At 37.7% G+C, this 16186-nt stretch overlaps 1 protein-coding gene across 1 annotated transcript in view; it reads right to left on the reverse strand.

The window, feature by feature from the left end:
- Positions 1-13372, reverse strand: part of LOC140145823 (uncharacterized) — a 41013-nt gene extending 27641 nt beyond the window's left edge. Inside the window, 5 exon segments of the mRNA XM_072167504.1 lie at positions 817-1643; positions 1646-2274; positions 5806-5961; positions 7608-7660; positions 13266-13372. Of these exon segments, the coding sequence (XP_072023605.1) occupies positions 817-1643; positions 1646-2274; positions 5806-5961; positions 7608-7660; positions 13266-13279 (1679 nt within the window). The 5' untranslated portion in view covers positions 13280-13372.
- Between the last annotated feature and the right edge of the window lie 2814 nt (positions 13373-16186).

The following is a 16186-nucleotide window of genomic DNA, read 5'->3' on the forward strand; positions in this document are numbered from 1 at the left end:
ACATGGCTACTACTACCACACTGACGTGAGTATAGTCCCACCTCCAAATTTTCGAAAAATTTCAGAAACTGTTAAACAAGGTTTTTTTTTCCTGTTTTGGAAAGTGTCCCTGGACCTAGAGATAGATGCTAGGATCATTCATGGTTGACTTTAAAAAAGTCAACTATGATTCCATGAATGATCCTAGCATTTAGCTCTAGGTCCAGGGACACTCCAAATCCTAAAAAAATAAATAACTAAATAAATTGAAATTGGAGTATCAGTATAATCCCACCTCGCCCCCCCCCCATTTTGAAAATTGTTCACCCAAAAACGGGGTGGGACTATACTCGAGTCAGTACGACACTTTCAGAAAAGTTGCTTCAATCTTGTTTTGTATTTCTTGTCACTTCTGTGGTGCATATTTTGCCTGGAAAATCGGTGTTAGCCTGAAGCAGTAAATCATTAAATGAATGATATTAATCTTTAGACTTATTGGGAGAATGAACTACAGTTGCTAGCAGAGAAGAACGACAGTTGTTTACATTTTGAGAGCCTGCACAGCGTCAACACGGAAGTGGGGTTCCGATCTAACAATTTAATCGTTGGACAATCATAACAACAGACCAATAATGTAATTGGCGATTACATCAAAACGTCGCTCAACGTACACAAAGCTTCGCGTATGTCGTTCATTTGGGGCACTCGCGTCAATCTGAACAAGGGACTGCCGTTCTTCTCTGAAACCAAGTGTAAAATGCCCTAAACCCTGACTTTAAACTCTTTTCAGACTAATGGTGCTTCAGACTAATGGGTTATTCCCCAAAATCTACCTACCTGTGATGTTTGTGTCGTGATTTCTCCTTCCTCTTCTCACCCTCCGATGAATGTGACAATTCTTTAGAGCTTTCCTTTATTTCCACACCCTTCATCTTCTTCTTACTCGAGTGCCCTTTACTCATCCCTGGGGACTCATCTATAACCAGTGAGGTGTCTGTGTCCTCCACAGAATCCATCGACACCTGTGATATATCCAAATCAGTTCTTGAGGGTGTCGACATGCTACTTTTATCTCTCGACTTTTTATCCTTTTTCTTTTTCTTGTCTTTCTTCTCCACCTTTCCCACATCACTGTTAATTTCATCCTTATGACTTTTAACCTCATTCTTATGATCTTTTACCTCATCCCTATGACCTTTGCCCTCTTCCTCATGACCTTTGACCTCATCCATATGACCTTTCTTCCCATGTCTGTCTTTGTGTTTACTTCTATGTACTTTGCTTTTGTTTGATTTTGAAGGTGATGTTGGTGTGTCGGTTTTCTCAGTAAACACAATATTTTCAGCGGGAGGTGTTGACCCCGCTGCCTCCTTACTGTCCTTCTTCCTCCTACTCTTTTTATCAGTCTTTGGCATCTTAATTTCTTCCGGTTTCACTTCCACCTCCTCCGACTTATCCGTCTTCTTTTTCTTCTTACTCCCATGTTCCTCCACGACTGGAGATTCGACTTCATGTTTTCTCTTCTTTGATTTACTCCTGGATTTGCTCTTCTCTGCGACTGTATCATCGCTGGGTTTTGCTTTTTCTGTGTGAGTCACTTTATCGCCGTCTAAACTCAATACCTGATCTTTAAATACTAATTTTGCTTTTAATTTGTCCTCCTTTGGTGCTGGTAATGATGGTGCTTCTTCCTTCTTTCCTTTCTCCTTTCCTTTCTTTCCCTATCTCGCTTACTCTTCTTCTTATCCTCTGTTGGGGTCTGCTCATCAGGAACAACCTCAGCTTGGGTCCGATCTTTTGGCGATAAAATTAGCTTTAATTTGATCCCGCTTTCTTGATCTTCTTTGACTGTAATATTTGAATCTGATGGTATATCAAGTGGTGGGAGTGGATCTAAATCATGCTTGCCACTTTTCCTCTTTTTCCGTGAACTTCTGCTCTCCCCACTTGCTATCTCAGGGGCGCTTTCCACAGTCTCTGTGTCGTCCTTTGGTGGTTCTATAATAGGCTTGATACGATACTGGTTGTTTTCCTTTTTCCCTTTACTTGTGATGACTGTCAAAGGAGCAACGACCTCTTCCTTCTTTCCTTTCTTCATCTCAGCCTCTTTCCCCTTCTTTGTCGCCACATCTTTGCCCTTATCAACTTTTCCTGATTTTCTGCGACTCGTACTTGGAGGTGTTTCTGTCTCTTTTTCGGAGGCTGTGCTTGCTGACTCTTCCTCGATTTCAAGGACTTTAGCCGATTTCCTGCGATTACGACTTGGTCTTGCACTAACTTCATGTTGTTGGACCTCTGTGTAAAATAAAAACAAAAACAAAATCAGATTGGATCTACATACCTTCCTCTCAATCCATGAGGCCAAAAAAAGAAACAAAAATATTTTGATTGTCCTCATCCGACAAACCCTAATCTGGAAAAAGTTGGTTTTTTGTACTATTCAAAAGAATACTGACCCAATTTGTTAGTTCCAGAAAAAAATATTATTCTATCAAAAATTTTTGACATCCTGTTAAGGGGGTTCGAAACGATGTTTCTGGAAAACAGAAACTGAATTTAGAACCATTTGAATAGATTGAATAAGTTAAGCTAAATACACTGAGCAAAATAGTTTTTGTTTGAAGGAAATCGGACATACGGTTGTCAAGATATGCATGTTTTTAGTTTCTTTGTATTCTATTGTTTTTGCCAATATATTGATGAGTTAATGAGGAAAATTGGCAAAATGTGCTCATGAATATTCATGTTTGCCAATATTATACCAATATCTTATGAATAAACCTTCATACTACTTTTATTTTATATGATTTTGACATGAAACTTTGCCAATGTGTTTCTATGGCCTAAAACATTACCATGTGATTTTCCCGCCCATCTAATTTGCAAATTTGCATAATTAATTAGCATTATACTTAAGGCTAATTAATTATGCAAATATGCAAATTAGATTTGCGGGAAAATCACATATTAAAGGTTTAGGTCATAGAGACACATTGGCAAAGTGTCAGATCAAAATTCTTAAAGGTAAAAGTAGTATGAAGGTTTATTCATAAAATATTGGGAAAATATTGGCAAAAATTAATATTAATGAGCACATTTTGCCAATTTTCTTCATTAACTTCATCAATATATTGGCAAAAAACAATAGAATACAAAGAATCTTTCAACAGCAATATCTCAAAAACTGTTTGTCCGATTTGGCTCAAATTTTAGAATTAAGATTATTTTGCATATCTCTCTGCAACAAGTCTATTTTAATCTCAATCAGAGCAACTTGATTTTGCCTTTCGTACCACCTTAAGTTTATCAAACAGTTTCTTCACACTTCTAAACTATTTTAAAAACATGAAAGAAGTGGTATAAAGTAGAGAAATATCCCAATTTAACCTATTGGGGCTATTTATTAAACTTATCATGCATACGTGTTTTGGCTATGACTGTAAAAAAACATTATTAAAATTTATTATTGTAAAAAAAAAGACTGACCGACCCTACCCATTGGAGGCAGGATCTACATGTATGTCAACTGACAATCAAATTTTTTAGGCACATATTGCATAGTGGGATACAGTATCTTCATGAGGTTTTTTTATTGTTTTGTTCAACTTACTGTCTGCAGTTATAGCAGTTAGTTGCAGAACCATGAATTGAAATATGATATGGACATTTTGTGTTTGGAAATGTGGGACACTTTTAACACTCTGCACGCAGGTAATTTAAAAAAAAATTAAATTAAAAAATTCAGAATTATAAATGTTCATGACCATATTTGGAATCAGCATGTAAAATGCATTAAAGTGAGTACAAACAAGCCTAGTATTGGTTCAGTGGTTTTTATGTTGAAGCCTATGGCTAGCATGCACAGCATTAAATTAAGCCCATGGGTACCCTTACTTTTCTGACAATGCCCCTGATTGGTTAACTGCCCAGGCTATTCCAGTTGCAATCTATACCAATATAGAAAACTTGACTTGAATCTTCCACACAGGGGGTGTAGATTTTAAATGCAGCTTTACCTAGATTCATTCAGGTAGCCCCATTTGGTTTCATCATGTCATGCTCAGTGGCGTAGCCAGGAGGCAGGTTGTCCCCGAAAATTTTCAGGGACAAAATGGGGGCGGTAAAGAGCAAAATGTCCTGACAATGACCAAACATGGGGCAAAAAATTGACAAATGTGGTTGAATTTGTCAGTAAGAGCCTGTTTATTCATGTCCATGACCTACATAATATTAATTTACCACATAATTTTTCCTAATTAATTACCATCTTAATTGCCTTTCATTATTAATTAAGTCATCTGATTAAAATCTTGCTTTTTGCATCAACAAACACCATGATATAACACTTAATTAATAAAACCATCCATGGTAAAGTGAATTGCTATTTCTGACATATCACATGACTTGGCAAGTTGGCACTATATATAGACCAATGGGTTCTCATGATGGCGTAGTCAGAATTTGTCCAGCAGTAGCGGGGAAAGTATCTTTTGATGAAAATGCCTACATGTACAAATCTTAATTATCATGGGGACCAGCAATCAACAGGAGGGCAAGATGGTCCACATAGGGGTGCAACTGCCCCCCCTTTGCCACACTACGGTTTGCATTGAACATCATGAAAGACAGTATAAGACACCAACATGACTTCCATTATTTAAATACTCACAACAAATAGAGGAATATTTTAAGCTGTTACCGGTACTTCCCAAAATCCTTTTAGGCCTAAACCTGAGGCTACATGTTATCTTACAAATTCTAATCACACTGACTTAGCACATTGCAGAAATAATACCTACAATTGCTCTGTGTAATGATTTAATTAGTAACTTAATTAACGGTAATTATAATACTACGTCCTAGGAGTAGGTCCAATACAGACATGATGATGACTATGCAGTTAAATATTTGGCAACATTGTGAGTAAAATGAATGGTTAAAAAGACCAAGTCATGATCAGCTCTCATTCTACTGAGGTACCGTATTCATTCCATTAACAACCCAGGGTGCTTAACAAAATCATTTTGGGTGGGCGCTTATTTTTTACATTGTTTACCAACAAGATGTAAAAAAGGCTTGTGTCATATGTTTCAGACCATGATTCAGATTTGCATGGGCAGTTAATAAACTGATATCAGTTTGCTTGTTGTAAAGTCACTGGGTGAGCGCTTGTATAGGGGCATAGGCGGTTAAATGTGCCTAGGAAGTAAAATATTTTGTTCAAAATAGTAAACTTTCCAATCATTTTCAGGGCAAAATGAAGGGGATATGCCCAAATGTGTGGAGGGATTCCCCTATCCCCCACACCTACTGGGACCCATGGAGTCACAAACCACCTAGGTTTTTGGAACCACAAGTCCAAATGGTCATTAGTCCAAAAAGGGTTAAGTTAAGGTTTAGGCTATTTTAGGTTAGGATTAGGGTTAGGGATAAGGTTAGGATTAGTGTTAGGATAGGGTTTGGCCAGGCTTAGGGTCAGAGTTAGGATTATCATTAGGATCAGAGTTGGAATTATTATTAGGGTTAAGGTTAGGGTTCAGATTAGCACTTAGGTTATACATGTAGGTTAGGGTAATGATTAGGATTTTTAAACTTTTTTTGGTTTTTGGACTACCGTAATGATCATTTGGACTTCTAACCTGTGTAACCTTTCCTTTGATGGCATTTTTAGCTCAGGTTGTTGCAAGATGGCTACACTAGAAATGTTACCTTGATTTCCTTCCCCTTGAGGGGGAGGGAAGACAATATATAATAAACATACACACAAACCATGTTACTCTTTATTGATGGGCGAGTGAAGACCAGTTGCATGACCAGCATACATACCTTCTTGTTCAGGTTCAGGTTCCTCAACAATTTTTGTTTTACGCCCTCTTTTGTCCCGCTTTGATGTTGATGTGCTTGCTTCTTGCTCAGGTTGTGGGGAGGAACTACGCTTGCGTTTCCGGGAACTAGGCATAGCGGCGGGAGCAGGGGGCGAAACTGAAAAAGGAATGCAACAAGAACATCATAGAAACTTGGTTTAGAAACATTATTATTGTGGTTTTTCTCATAAATGCCAAAGACCTAACAATTTCCACATGAATCCCACAGCGCTAAATTGGCTTTTGCACACAAATATCATGACACGTTTCCTTGAGAAAATGATGTTTTAATGTAAATTTACTTAAAACCTCCTCCCTAAAAAACACCCCCATATTTTTTCCCAATGAAAAAGTGATCAAAATGTACCAGGCATGAAAATAGATTTCCATGACAATTAACAGGAACTTTCTGAAAAAGCAGGAAAAATAAGTAAAATGTGGCAAAAATTCTCCAAAACGGGCTAAAAATGTGGAAATTTTGACAAGTTTTTCAAAGGTCATTTTGTGACTGAATGTACAAACATATGAGCATGTTTGAGATCGTAGTCGGTGGCATAGCCACAGGGAGGGGGACACTGTGACCCCCTCCCTGTGGTTAGCAGCCACTGTGGGAAAAATTAGATTTTAAGGCCTTGTTTGACAATCTAATTTTGCCTCCCGGCAGTAACTTTTTTAGTTTTTGCCATTTTTACTGGCAAAAACTGGGGAAACTGTTTTTGCAAAGGGATAAAAACAGTAGTTTTCTAACTGCAGCAAAAACCTGCAGACTAATGTGGCTGTAGACGCTACTGAGATCCTTGTGATCAGAGCTGAAAATAAGGAGTGACGGGCCAGAGACTACTTTTAGTACATAATGGCACCTGGTTCAACAAATTCAATAAAGATGTGCTGGATGAGTTAAATAAGCACTAGTTGCTTTGCTCTTTCTTAAAGCTTCTTGGATGAGAAGATGATAGAGGGCAGATTGAACTGAAGGCCTATAGATAATAACATCACTGCTCTTCTCCATCTGACTCATTAGCTCAGTTGGTAGAGCATCGGTCCGGTGATCCGAAGATCCCAGGTTCAAATCCTGGATGGTCAGTGAATTTTTTTCACTGGCTGTCGTGTTATGTATGTGGAGACTTGTGTTAAAAAAACCTTTCTCATAGTTGCTTTGTATTTGATATATTTGGGTCACTATCCAGGGAGCCATTTTTGTGAGAAAAGTGCCCTCTGGTCAACTAAAATTGAGATGGAACCAGAGGCCATTTTAGAGTTTCTGGGGGCCAAATGGCTCCCGTCTCCAACTTAGGCCATAAAAAAGATTGTTTTCTTATCCTCCACCGACCGACCCTAATTTGGAAAATCTGGAAAAAGTTTTTCTTTTTGTTTTACTGTACAAATGAATACCAACTGCACTCATTTTGGAAATTCCAGAAAAAGTGTCTTTTTTTTCTGTTAACATTTTTGGCATCCTGCCCTGAAAAGTTGTTTTTTTACAGTTTCTACACACTTTTAAACTGTTTTAAAAACATGAATGAAGTGGTATACAGTAGAGAAATATCCCAATGCACAACAATTTGGGCTAATAATTTATTAAGCTAATTAAAGGCATACAGTCATGTTTTGGCTATGACCTTTAAATTTTTTTTTTTTTTTTAAAGACCGACCGACCCAATTCTGAAAAAGTTCTGGAGGACAAGCGAACAATCTTTTTTTTTTTTGCCTTGTGAGATGAGACAACTAACTCTCTTTATATTATACTGAGTGTGAAAGGCTTACCTTCACCTTCAAACCTCCCCGTGAACTGAGACTGTTTCCAAGCACGTCTAGACCTGTACAGAATAAATACATTGATATTAACTCCAATTATCTGCCCAGGGGTGTCTACTCTATCTACCATTATGCGTCCCCACAGGCGAGGGAATAGTTTTGATTTTCTGGAAGAAAAAGACATCCCAGTATTAAGGCTGGCATTTTCGGGCGGGCTCGCGGGTACCCGCCGAGATTACATTACCCCGGCAGGAAATACCCTGCCCGGGTGCCCGAAAAAAAAAAAAAATTGAATTTGAAAATTGAATGCATTTTGATATCATTAATAGAATATGACATGAAAACAAAGTATCAATTTTCATATTAAAAACACAAAACATCGTGCAAATTTGTAGGTCAACCATGAATGATCCTACCATTTAAGTCTAGGTCCAGGGACACTACAAAACCGAAAAAATACTTAACTTAAAGAAAAAATTGAATTTTTTGTTGTTGCAATTTCGGGTACCCGGTTACCCGCCCGAAAAATGCACCAGGTACCCGGGCACAAATTACCCGAAAATGCCAGGCCTACCCTGTATCTGCCTCCAAGAACTATTTTGATTTGTTAGACAGAGAACTTCATTCTGTGAATTCTTCAAATGTTCGTTTGAACAATTCCAACTAAAAGCGATGGTGATTTGTAACACTCAACAACATCTTTGACCAACTCATCACACCTCTACTATATATGTATCCTGCATAAAAGCAACTGTCGGGTGTCTCAAACTCTCACCACCATAAAAACCATATATATGGGTCAAGTGAAGTAGGTTTCTTTACTTGACCAGGCTGTCCAATCTGTTCTTTCAAATTTCTATGTAAATATGTATTGTTTCTAGGCGAATTTGGCTGACTAGCAAATGTGTTAAAGCCATGTGTGATTTGTTCACAGCGGCGCCCTCAATTTTACTCAATTTCTACTTTTGCATAATGCCCAGTGGTGTACTAAAATACCACGTAAAAGACTTAGTTCCAGTAACTGTAACTCAGTAACCTTTATTTAACATTATGACATTATCTGATTACTGAGTCCGTATGTCATTATGGAAATTGATAAAGATTAGACGTGCGTTTTTCGTATCTCTTTCCTTGTTGGAAAGGTATAACATTGAGGAGATAGGAACATGTACCGAACATCCGGGACCTACTCTGCCATGTTTGGCTGAGTAACGGTACATGAACACGGTCTTTTGTGCCTATGTAAATTAGTCATTGTGTAAAGCTGTGTTTATACCCATGGGTTGCTCATCATCAGACTGAATCATTGTTGTTAACTGCACAAGTTAAAGTTATGTGTGCAATTCTAGAGAACGTTGACCGACAGAGGGTGTCAATAATAGCCTAAGTGTCGCTTTTGAAAAACAGCAAATCATGCGCATGCTCAGGAGGCAAATATGACGGCGATTTAGTACACTGATCATGGGTGCGATTCAGGTTTCTGCAAAAGCGATTGAGTATAAATACATCTTTAGAAATGACTGGCGATTGTGTGTTCTCAAGTGGGTTTTATCATGTTAATTAGTGACCTGACACACATTTGGTCGCATGTCATAAGTTGGGTACAATTTCCATTACATGGTCAAAAATGACAAAAAATTTATTTTTTGATATATTGACAACCTCTAATAATTAACACCATTTTTAACCTTAACACATGCTTAATTTTTGAGATAACGCTTAATCTCAATTTTCAAATGCATTTTTCTCAAATCGGACCTCAATTACAAAAATGACTCTAAAATTTTTATTTTATGCAAAAATGTCATCAGATTTGGAGGATATGTTCTCAATACATCAATGCTTCAAATAAACTATTTGAAATAATTGTACGTATGTTAATTACATTGTGAAGGTCAATGACATTTTTACGAGTGATTAGCGAGACGGTTATTCTATTATTGAGGAAATGAATATCAAGAAGAGAAATGTACATTAGTATGTTGCTAAAAATACTGAAAGTCAACTAGAGGATTTCATTAAAAATGAAAAAAATGGAACATAATAGGCCTACCTCTTAAAGTGGTACTACACCCCTTGATAAATTTGTGACTATTTTTGCATTTTTCTCAAAATATAATAACACACTGGTAACAAAAGTTATATTATAAATATAGGGGCAAGGAATCCAGTTACTACATTTGAATTTCAATGACTCAAGACAAGCAGTGCATTATTTATGATAAGAAAAGAGGTGCCGCTAGAATGTACCTCATTTCTTAACATAATGAACCACTTGTCTTGAATCATTGAAATTTCAGTGAGGTAATTATATTTCTTTTCTCTCTAATATATACATAACTTTTTTTACCAATATTTAGTTATTTTTGAGAAAAATGCAAAATTAGTCACAAAATTTATCATGGGGTGTAGTGCCACCTTAAGTAGTCAGTAATTGTTTTAGTTGTACAGATCATAGACCGTGAAGAGATGGACGGTCGTCTGGATCGTAATTCTATAGAAATGGCACATTATGCTGAGACCATGGTCGCCTCGCTCGCACCTGCTGGATTAGCGTGTTTGAAAGAAGCGGCATTCAATCGAAGTACACACATTGTCTCTGACACAGTTACGACTGCAATGTAAACTCTGTTGTCACAAAACAATTATAGTTACAAGAAATGAAACGGTAAAACACGCTTATTTGCTGCAGTTTCAAGTCAATTAAATAAATACATATATTCACCGTTTGATTTATCTACCGCTACCTGTTACTCTGGCATTGAATGAGTTTCAATTTGCGTTATATAAGCCTTGGTCTCAACGTCATGCTTGCACGGATGCTCAAGAGCACAAAATTCCATTGGATAGCGACTGATGATGCAATTGAGTGGACGAGAGTTAGGTTATTGACCTTTTATACGGTAAATCGATTCGATGGCAGGTTTGAAGACTATCTTGCCTTTGTGTTTAGGTGAGACGATCATAGCTTCAAAGGATATGCCGCAGATGATCGTCCATGTCTTCACGGTCTGTACAAATTCAACATTCAAAGCTGTCAATACATCATACCCTCACTAGATTTGAAAAAGTAACCAGTAGTTTTGACATGCTGACATGTGAATTTTCACATAGGGCCAATTCCATGCCAAAAGTGCCTTTTGGAAATTTTTAACAAAATTTTGGAACATTATTGCTCAAAACAGGAGCATTTATTTCAAACTAGCTAATCATGCCTCCATAGATTGATGTCAGACCTACTGCAAGATAATAAAGAAAAAAATCTTAGGAAGTACCTTGACAGTTTTTTTTCATTATGAAAAACGTTACGGACGTTACATTTGACATAAAATGTAACGTCCGTAACACTAAATCAACAGTGTAGGACGATACAGGAGTATTAATTTCAAACTTGCTTTTCCTGTTTACATAGAATGGAGTCAGGGCTTACTCAATATAGTTAACAGAAAAAAATAAAACACAGAACTGAGTGGAGATAAAAGGATATGTACCATCTGTCAAAAAGGCAGGCACTTTCGCGTAACGTCCGTAATGCTTGTTTCTAATTTCTGTAGCTAATTAACTAAGAAAGCCAAAACAAAATTGCTTCATTATATTGAACATTAGAGTGTACGTACCAGTAGCATACTAATAAATAAAGTGTTACCCTAACAGCAAACATGTGTGCTATTCACTTAAAAGTTGCAAGTTGCATGTATCTGTAACGTCCGTAACGTGGGAATTGGCCCTAGGCCCTATTGCACACTCCCGCATCCGCCTGCTCCACATCCGCCTGCTTCTCCACCCCTGGCATTTTTCATTTCAACTGATGTGATTTTTTTACTGAATAATGTATAATTATTTGCTTCAGTAGACTGAAAGAGTATAACATTAGGCTTAAAATGAGGTATCAACCAAGTGCTGCTGTAGGATATGGGGTTACGGAAAGCCAATCAAATTTGTATCGGAATTTTCAGAAAAGTGTAATCCCTCCACCCTTTTTGCATACCCAACTTATGACATGCGACCATTTGTATTGGTTCGATCAAGCATTGAAATGATTTCAGTTTTTGTACTGGAGTCGTTCAAGTATGTCCAACAAATTTGTCAATGTAAGTGCCTCTGGCCCTAGTGGAAGTAAAAAACGGATACTATGGCCAGAGCTCTAGGGCTAATATAAAAGACTGAAGTCTTGCTGGCAGGACTAGTAAAAGACTATGCCTGAAGTGCAGTTTAATAACAGTAAAATTTAACTTTTTATATAAAAACCAGGTCGAATTCTTAGTCCGAATAATCAGACCCAGAACAAAATATTAATTTCTGACATGATCCTGTACTGGGTCTGAACTGTTTCCATATGAAATCTTGATGGCAAATTGGACAATAGAAGCACATGGTTCTACATGACAGCTTTTTAATCCCTATTCATGTTACGTGAATCACGCTATTGTGGACCATCCTTCTGATACTTGAGTGTTTGGACAAGCGGACGGTCTTTTGTCTACCTCTCTGTTTGTAAACAAACCAGGAGGTCGAAATCGTCCTCCTCGCCGAATACGAAAGTCGGCGTAATAGTACGGCACTAGTCGTCTCGACCCTGTTTTATTCAGAGTTCATCGATCGACTGCTTGCTATCCCGTGGATGTCAGCTTATGTGTACACACGTCGAGCGCGATACTCCGTGTAGTATTTACAATTGGCGAGCATAGTGCACGCACTGCCAGTAGTATGCGCTGGAATGAAATGGCAATTTTCTTTTATTTATCATGTTTATTATGCAAATCACACATCCACTAAATTAGAAGAAGGTTTGCCTCTCATATATCTACACACATTTCATTTTTGTATTGGTTCGATCAAGCATTTATCAATGTAGTGCCTCTGGCCCTAGTAGAAGTAAAAACGGATACTATGGCCAGAGTTCTAGGGCTAACATAGCTCGAGATACTCTAGCTAAAATACAGGTTTACATTTACTATCTTACATTATCTTGCTGTATTTCAGCTAGAGCTCCAAACGACAAGCTTCCGGGTTTTTTGGAGAACAATATTACTGTTACGTAAGATGAAGAAGAAACCCGCCTCGGAGCCCGCCCTACTCATTATTTCATTGTACTTATTGCAATTTGCCTCCACACATTCGTAATCAACACAAAGCTTTTGTGAGGATTAGTGAGTGGATAAGAAATTGACAGTGGAGGATCTGAAGGACACGCCCGATTGTTAGTTGTCAATCATGAATTGCAACGTATTAATATTTTACTGCATGGCATTCCGCAAACACCAAGACAAATTATTAATCTCATATGAAGTAAGCTGAATGCGATCTGTACTTTTGTAACATTCCGATCGCTTTTGATCACCTATTATCGGCGAATTTGCTTGAAAACACGTGAGTTCATGTTGTGTAAACATAATTAGCATAGACACAAATGAAATAACGATGCAATACAATGCAATTTGAATGCGCAGCAGATCTATAGAAATAACGTTGCCCAGTTTTATGCAGAATTAGACCCTGTCTGGGCTAACAGGAACTGAGCTAATGGGCATGGATGCCGAATTCGTCACCCATCACCGGTGTTTTTTTTCGCAGCACAAAAACTTACATGTTGCGCCCCTTTTAATTTACAGACTATTCAATAAACTAAGCCTAATACACAAGCTCCGAATGGAATAAACTACTTACAACAAATGCAGCATGTATGATGATCATCGGAGATACATATTTAAGAAAATTTCATTATTTTAAAACCTTCGGCGAATAAATTTTTTTGCACTATGCCGCCATTTTCTTTTTTGAGAAATTTAGTGTTGGGCGATATCCGATACTCGATACTCCGATACAACCGATATCGATACAAACCAGGGATATAAGGCCCTTCACAATTAATTCTTAGTTTCCTGTTTCAAGTGTGAAAATAAAGGACGAGGTGACTTTTAATTATTAATTATTAATTATCTATTAATTATTAATTATCTATTACTTTCTTTATTTTGAAAATGTAGTTGTGACTATTATCAACAGTCCATTTGGTCATTTTGACTAAGACTACGGATTTAATTATTTTACCTTTATAATTGATTTTTTACATTAATACTAGTTGGGGACCCTACAATGTTCTTGTTTTATATTCATAATCAAAGTTGAGATGATCAAAAACAGATATTAGCAAATAAAAGTAATTAAAAAGTCAATTAAAAGATGAAAATACCTAAATAAAAATAAAATAATTAAATATTTTTCCATTCTTGATTTTGGACGCGCGAGGGAAACAGGAAACTAAGGATCAATTGTAATTGGCCTAAAGGGATAGGCAGGGATAGGCATCGTAGCTATTACGTAACACACCGAATGATGTAGTTTAACTCCAGACAATAGGCGCCATATTGCAGGAGGGTTAGAGTTCATAGAGGAAACGTTAAAGGTTAGTAGATTAGGTCACCCAGGCACATCACTAATGTGTTTCACGAGTTGTAATACCGACAGGTAAAAACATTGATTTTGTAAAATTCTCCCGATTTTTTAAAATTACTAAATAAGGTTAGTACTTCAAACCATTCTTTGATGAATCTATGCAATATGACGGTAATTTTGAAACATCTAAGAATCAATCTTAAACATCTTCATGATATTCATTTTTTTGCGCATGGTCAAAGCATGCTCTTGCGCTATCCACAGACTATCCGGTGGAAACTTCAAAGCAACGATCATGCGTTAATATTTACAAAATGGCGAATGATGTAGTTTAAGTCGAACAATAGCGTGACCGGCGTGACGTAGTTTTTGGCATTGTTCCTATATGCACTTTCACCCTCCTGTACAAACTTTGCATACTCTAGGGGGCTGGCATTTTCTTCGGAAGAGGGGGTCCTAAATATGTCGGTGACCGGAGTCAATTTTTATGACCCCCCTATCTCAGGCAAATTTTTTTACGACACCCCTGTCAAGCTTCCCCCTATCTTGGGTCGAAAATTTTTATGACCCCCCCCCCTCCTCCACATACACAGACTCAAGACAAATTATTCATTGCTGGAACTAAGGCGCGGAGTGAAGAAAGTGCGCGGGGGAAACGATTTTGGCGGGCCTTTCGGAAATTTTACCCCCCCGTGCTCATAATTATTGCACAGCCCCTAACTACAAAATGGTGAAAAAGCATTGATACGTTCTTTAAAATATTTGGTATAAATCAAGCTCTTTAATTATTTATAGGAAAAGAGATCTAGTAGATAACTACAGTCTTGCATTTTTATTGATTGTTTATTCACCGGTTCTTTGATATTTGTAATAATTTTACTATGGTTTTCAACATCATAGTTCATGTATCGTAGTTGATGATATTATAATTATGTTTAGGCCTATTGCTGTGAATATGTAAAGTTTATGGGGCATCTTCATGGAAACTGTCCCACTTGAATAACAAAGAATATTCGTACACGATCAGTTTCTAGAGGTCCATGAGACATGTACATGTGGGCCAAATTATGAATGGAGGATGATTTATTTGGTTGGCGTATAAATGCATCTTTTAACAGAGATGAAGCACACGTAAGTTTGATTAAAAAACCAACATCATGCTTACTGCATGCAGGACTTGCTCACTTAGGTGGCTAGCGCTATAATCTTATAATATGGTTAGGGTAGAACCAGGCGTTGGCACTTTATCTTTAAATTATTATGAATTTACCTTAAAATTATGAATTTCATCTGGGGGGGGGGGCTTGGCCCGGGGGGCTTGGGTCCGGCTCACCGTCGGGGTCATGCCTGCCGGACCCCGGTTCCGGAGCCACGGCATGTTTCTGTGACTGTGTATTATTGTATTTATGTCTAACTTTCATTTGTTATATTCACGTTGAATTATGATTGTACCACATGACGAATTAACAATACAAATTTCAGTTTGACTCCTCCGTTTCACAAAAAACTGTGACAAAAACACTAGTTGAACAACATTTAATAGTTCAATCGGATTTAGTGCAGTGCGCCCTGAAAGTTACTAGACGTATAGTAGTAATACTGCCCTCTATTGTTATAGATATACTTCATACCATGCCTTTGGGACTAGCGCGAACCTGTCAGAGGAAGCGAGTCTTGAATCTAGACCCTGGAATCTAGACCTTTAGTTCTACCTTTCCCAGGCCGGATTTACCTTTTGGGGGGCCCTGGGCCAGGCCAAAATTTGGAGGCCCCCAAACGCACCGCAAGGAAAGCATGTGCACTCATGTGGCCAAGTTTTTAGATTTTAGCGGAGAGAAATTTTAGAAAATTTTGCACATTATTTTGGCCCAATGAAACATGGTGTTATTCGGCTAAAATGGAAGATACACACTGCATAGGGCAATTTGGCCTTGGGCCCGGGCCCATCTGGCCCTGTGGTAAATCCGCCCCTTTTCCTCATGCCTTTCGCTACATTCACCTTGATTACTCCAATTGACTAGTGCATTTAAGTCTGACTGAAGCTGCTCACAATCTGAAGGTTTTTTACATTAATAAAACACTTAGCATCATCGGCAAATAAAGCAATCTTAGAATGTTGGGCAACACTGGGCAGGTCGTTTATGTATAAAACAAAAAGGAGTGGCCCAAGGATGAGAGCCCTGTGGAACCCC

This window comes from Amphiura filiformis, chromosome 2 (assembly GCF_039555335.1).
Source record: "Amphiura filiformis chromosome 2, Afil_fr2py, whole genome shotgun sequence".
Classification (NCBI taxonomy): Eukaryota; Metazoa; Echinodermata; class Ophiuroidea; order Amphilepidida; family Amphiuridae; genus Amphiura; species Amphiura filiformis.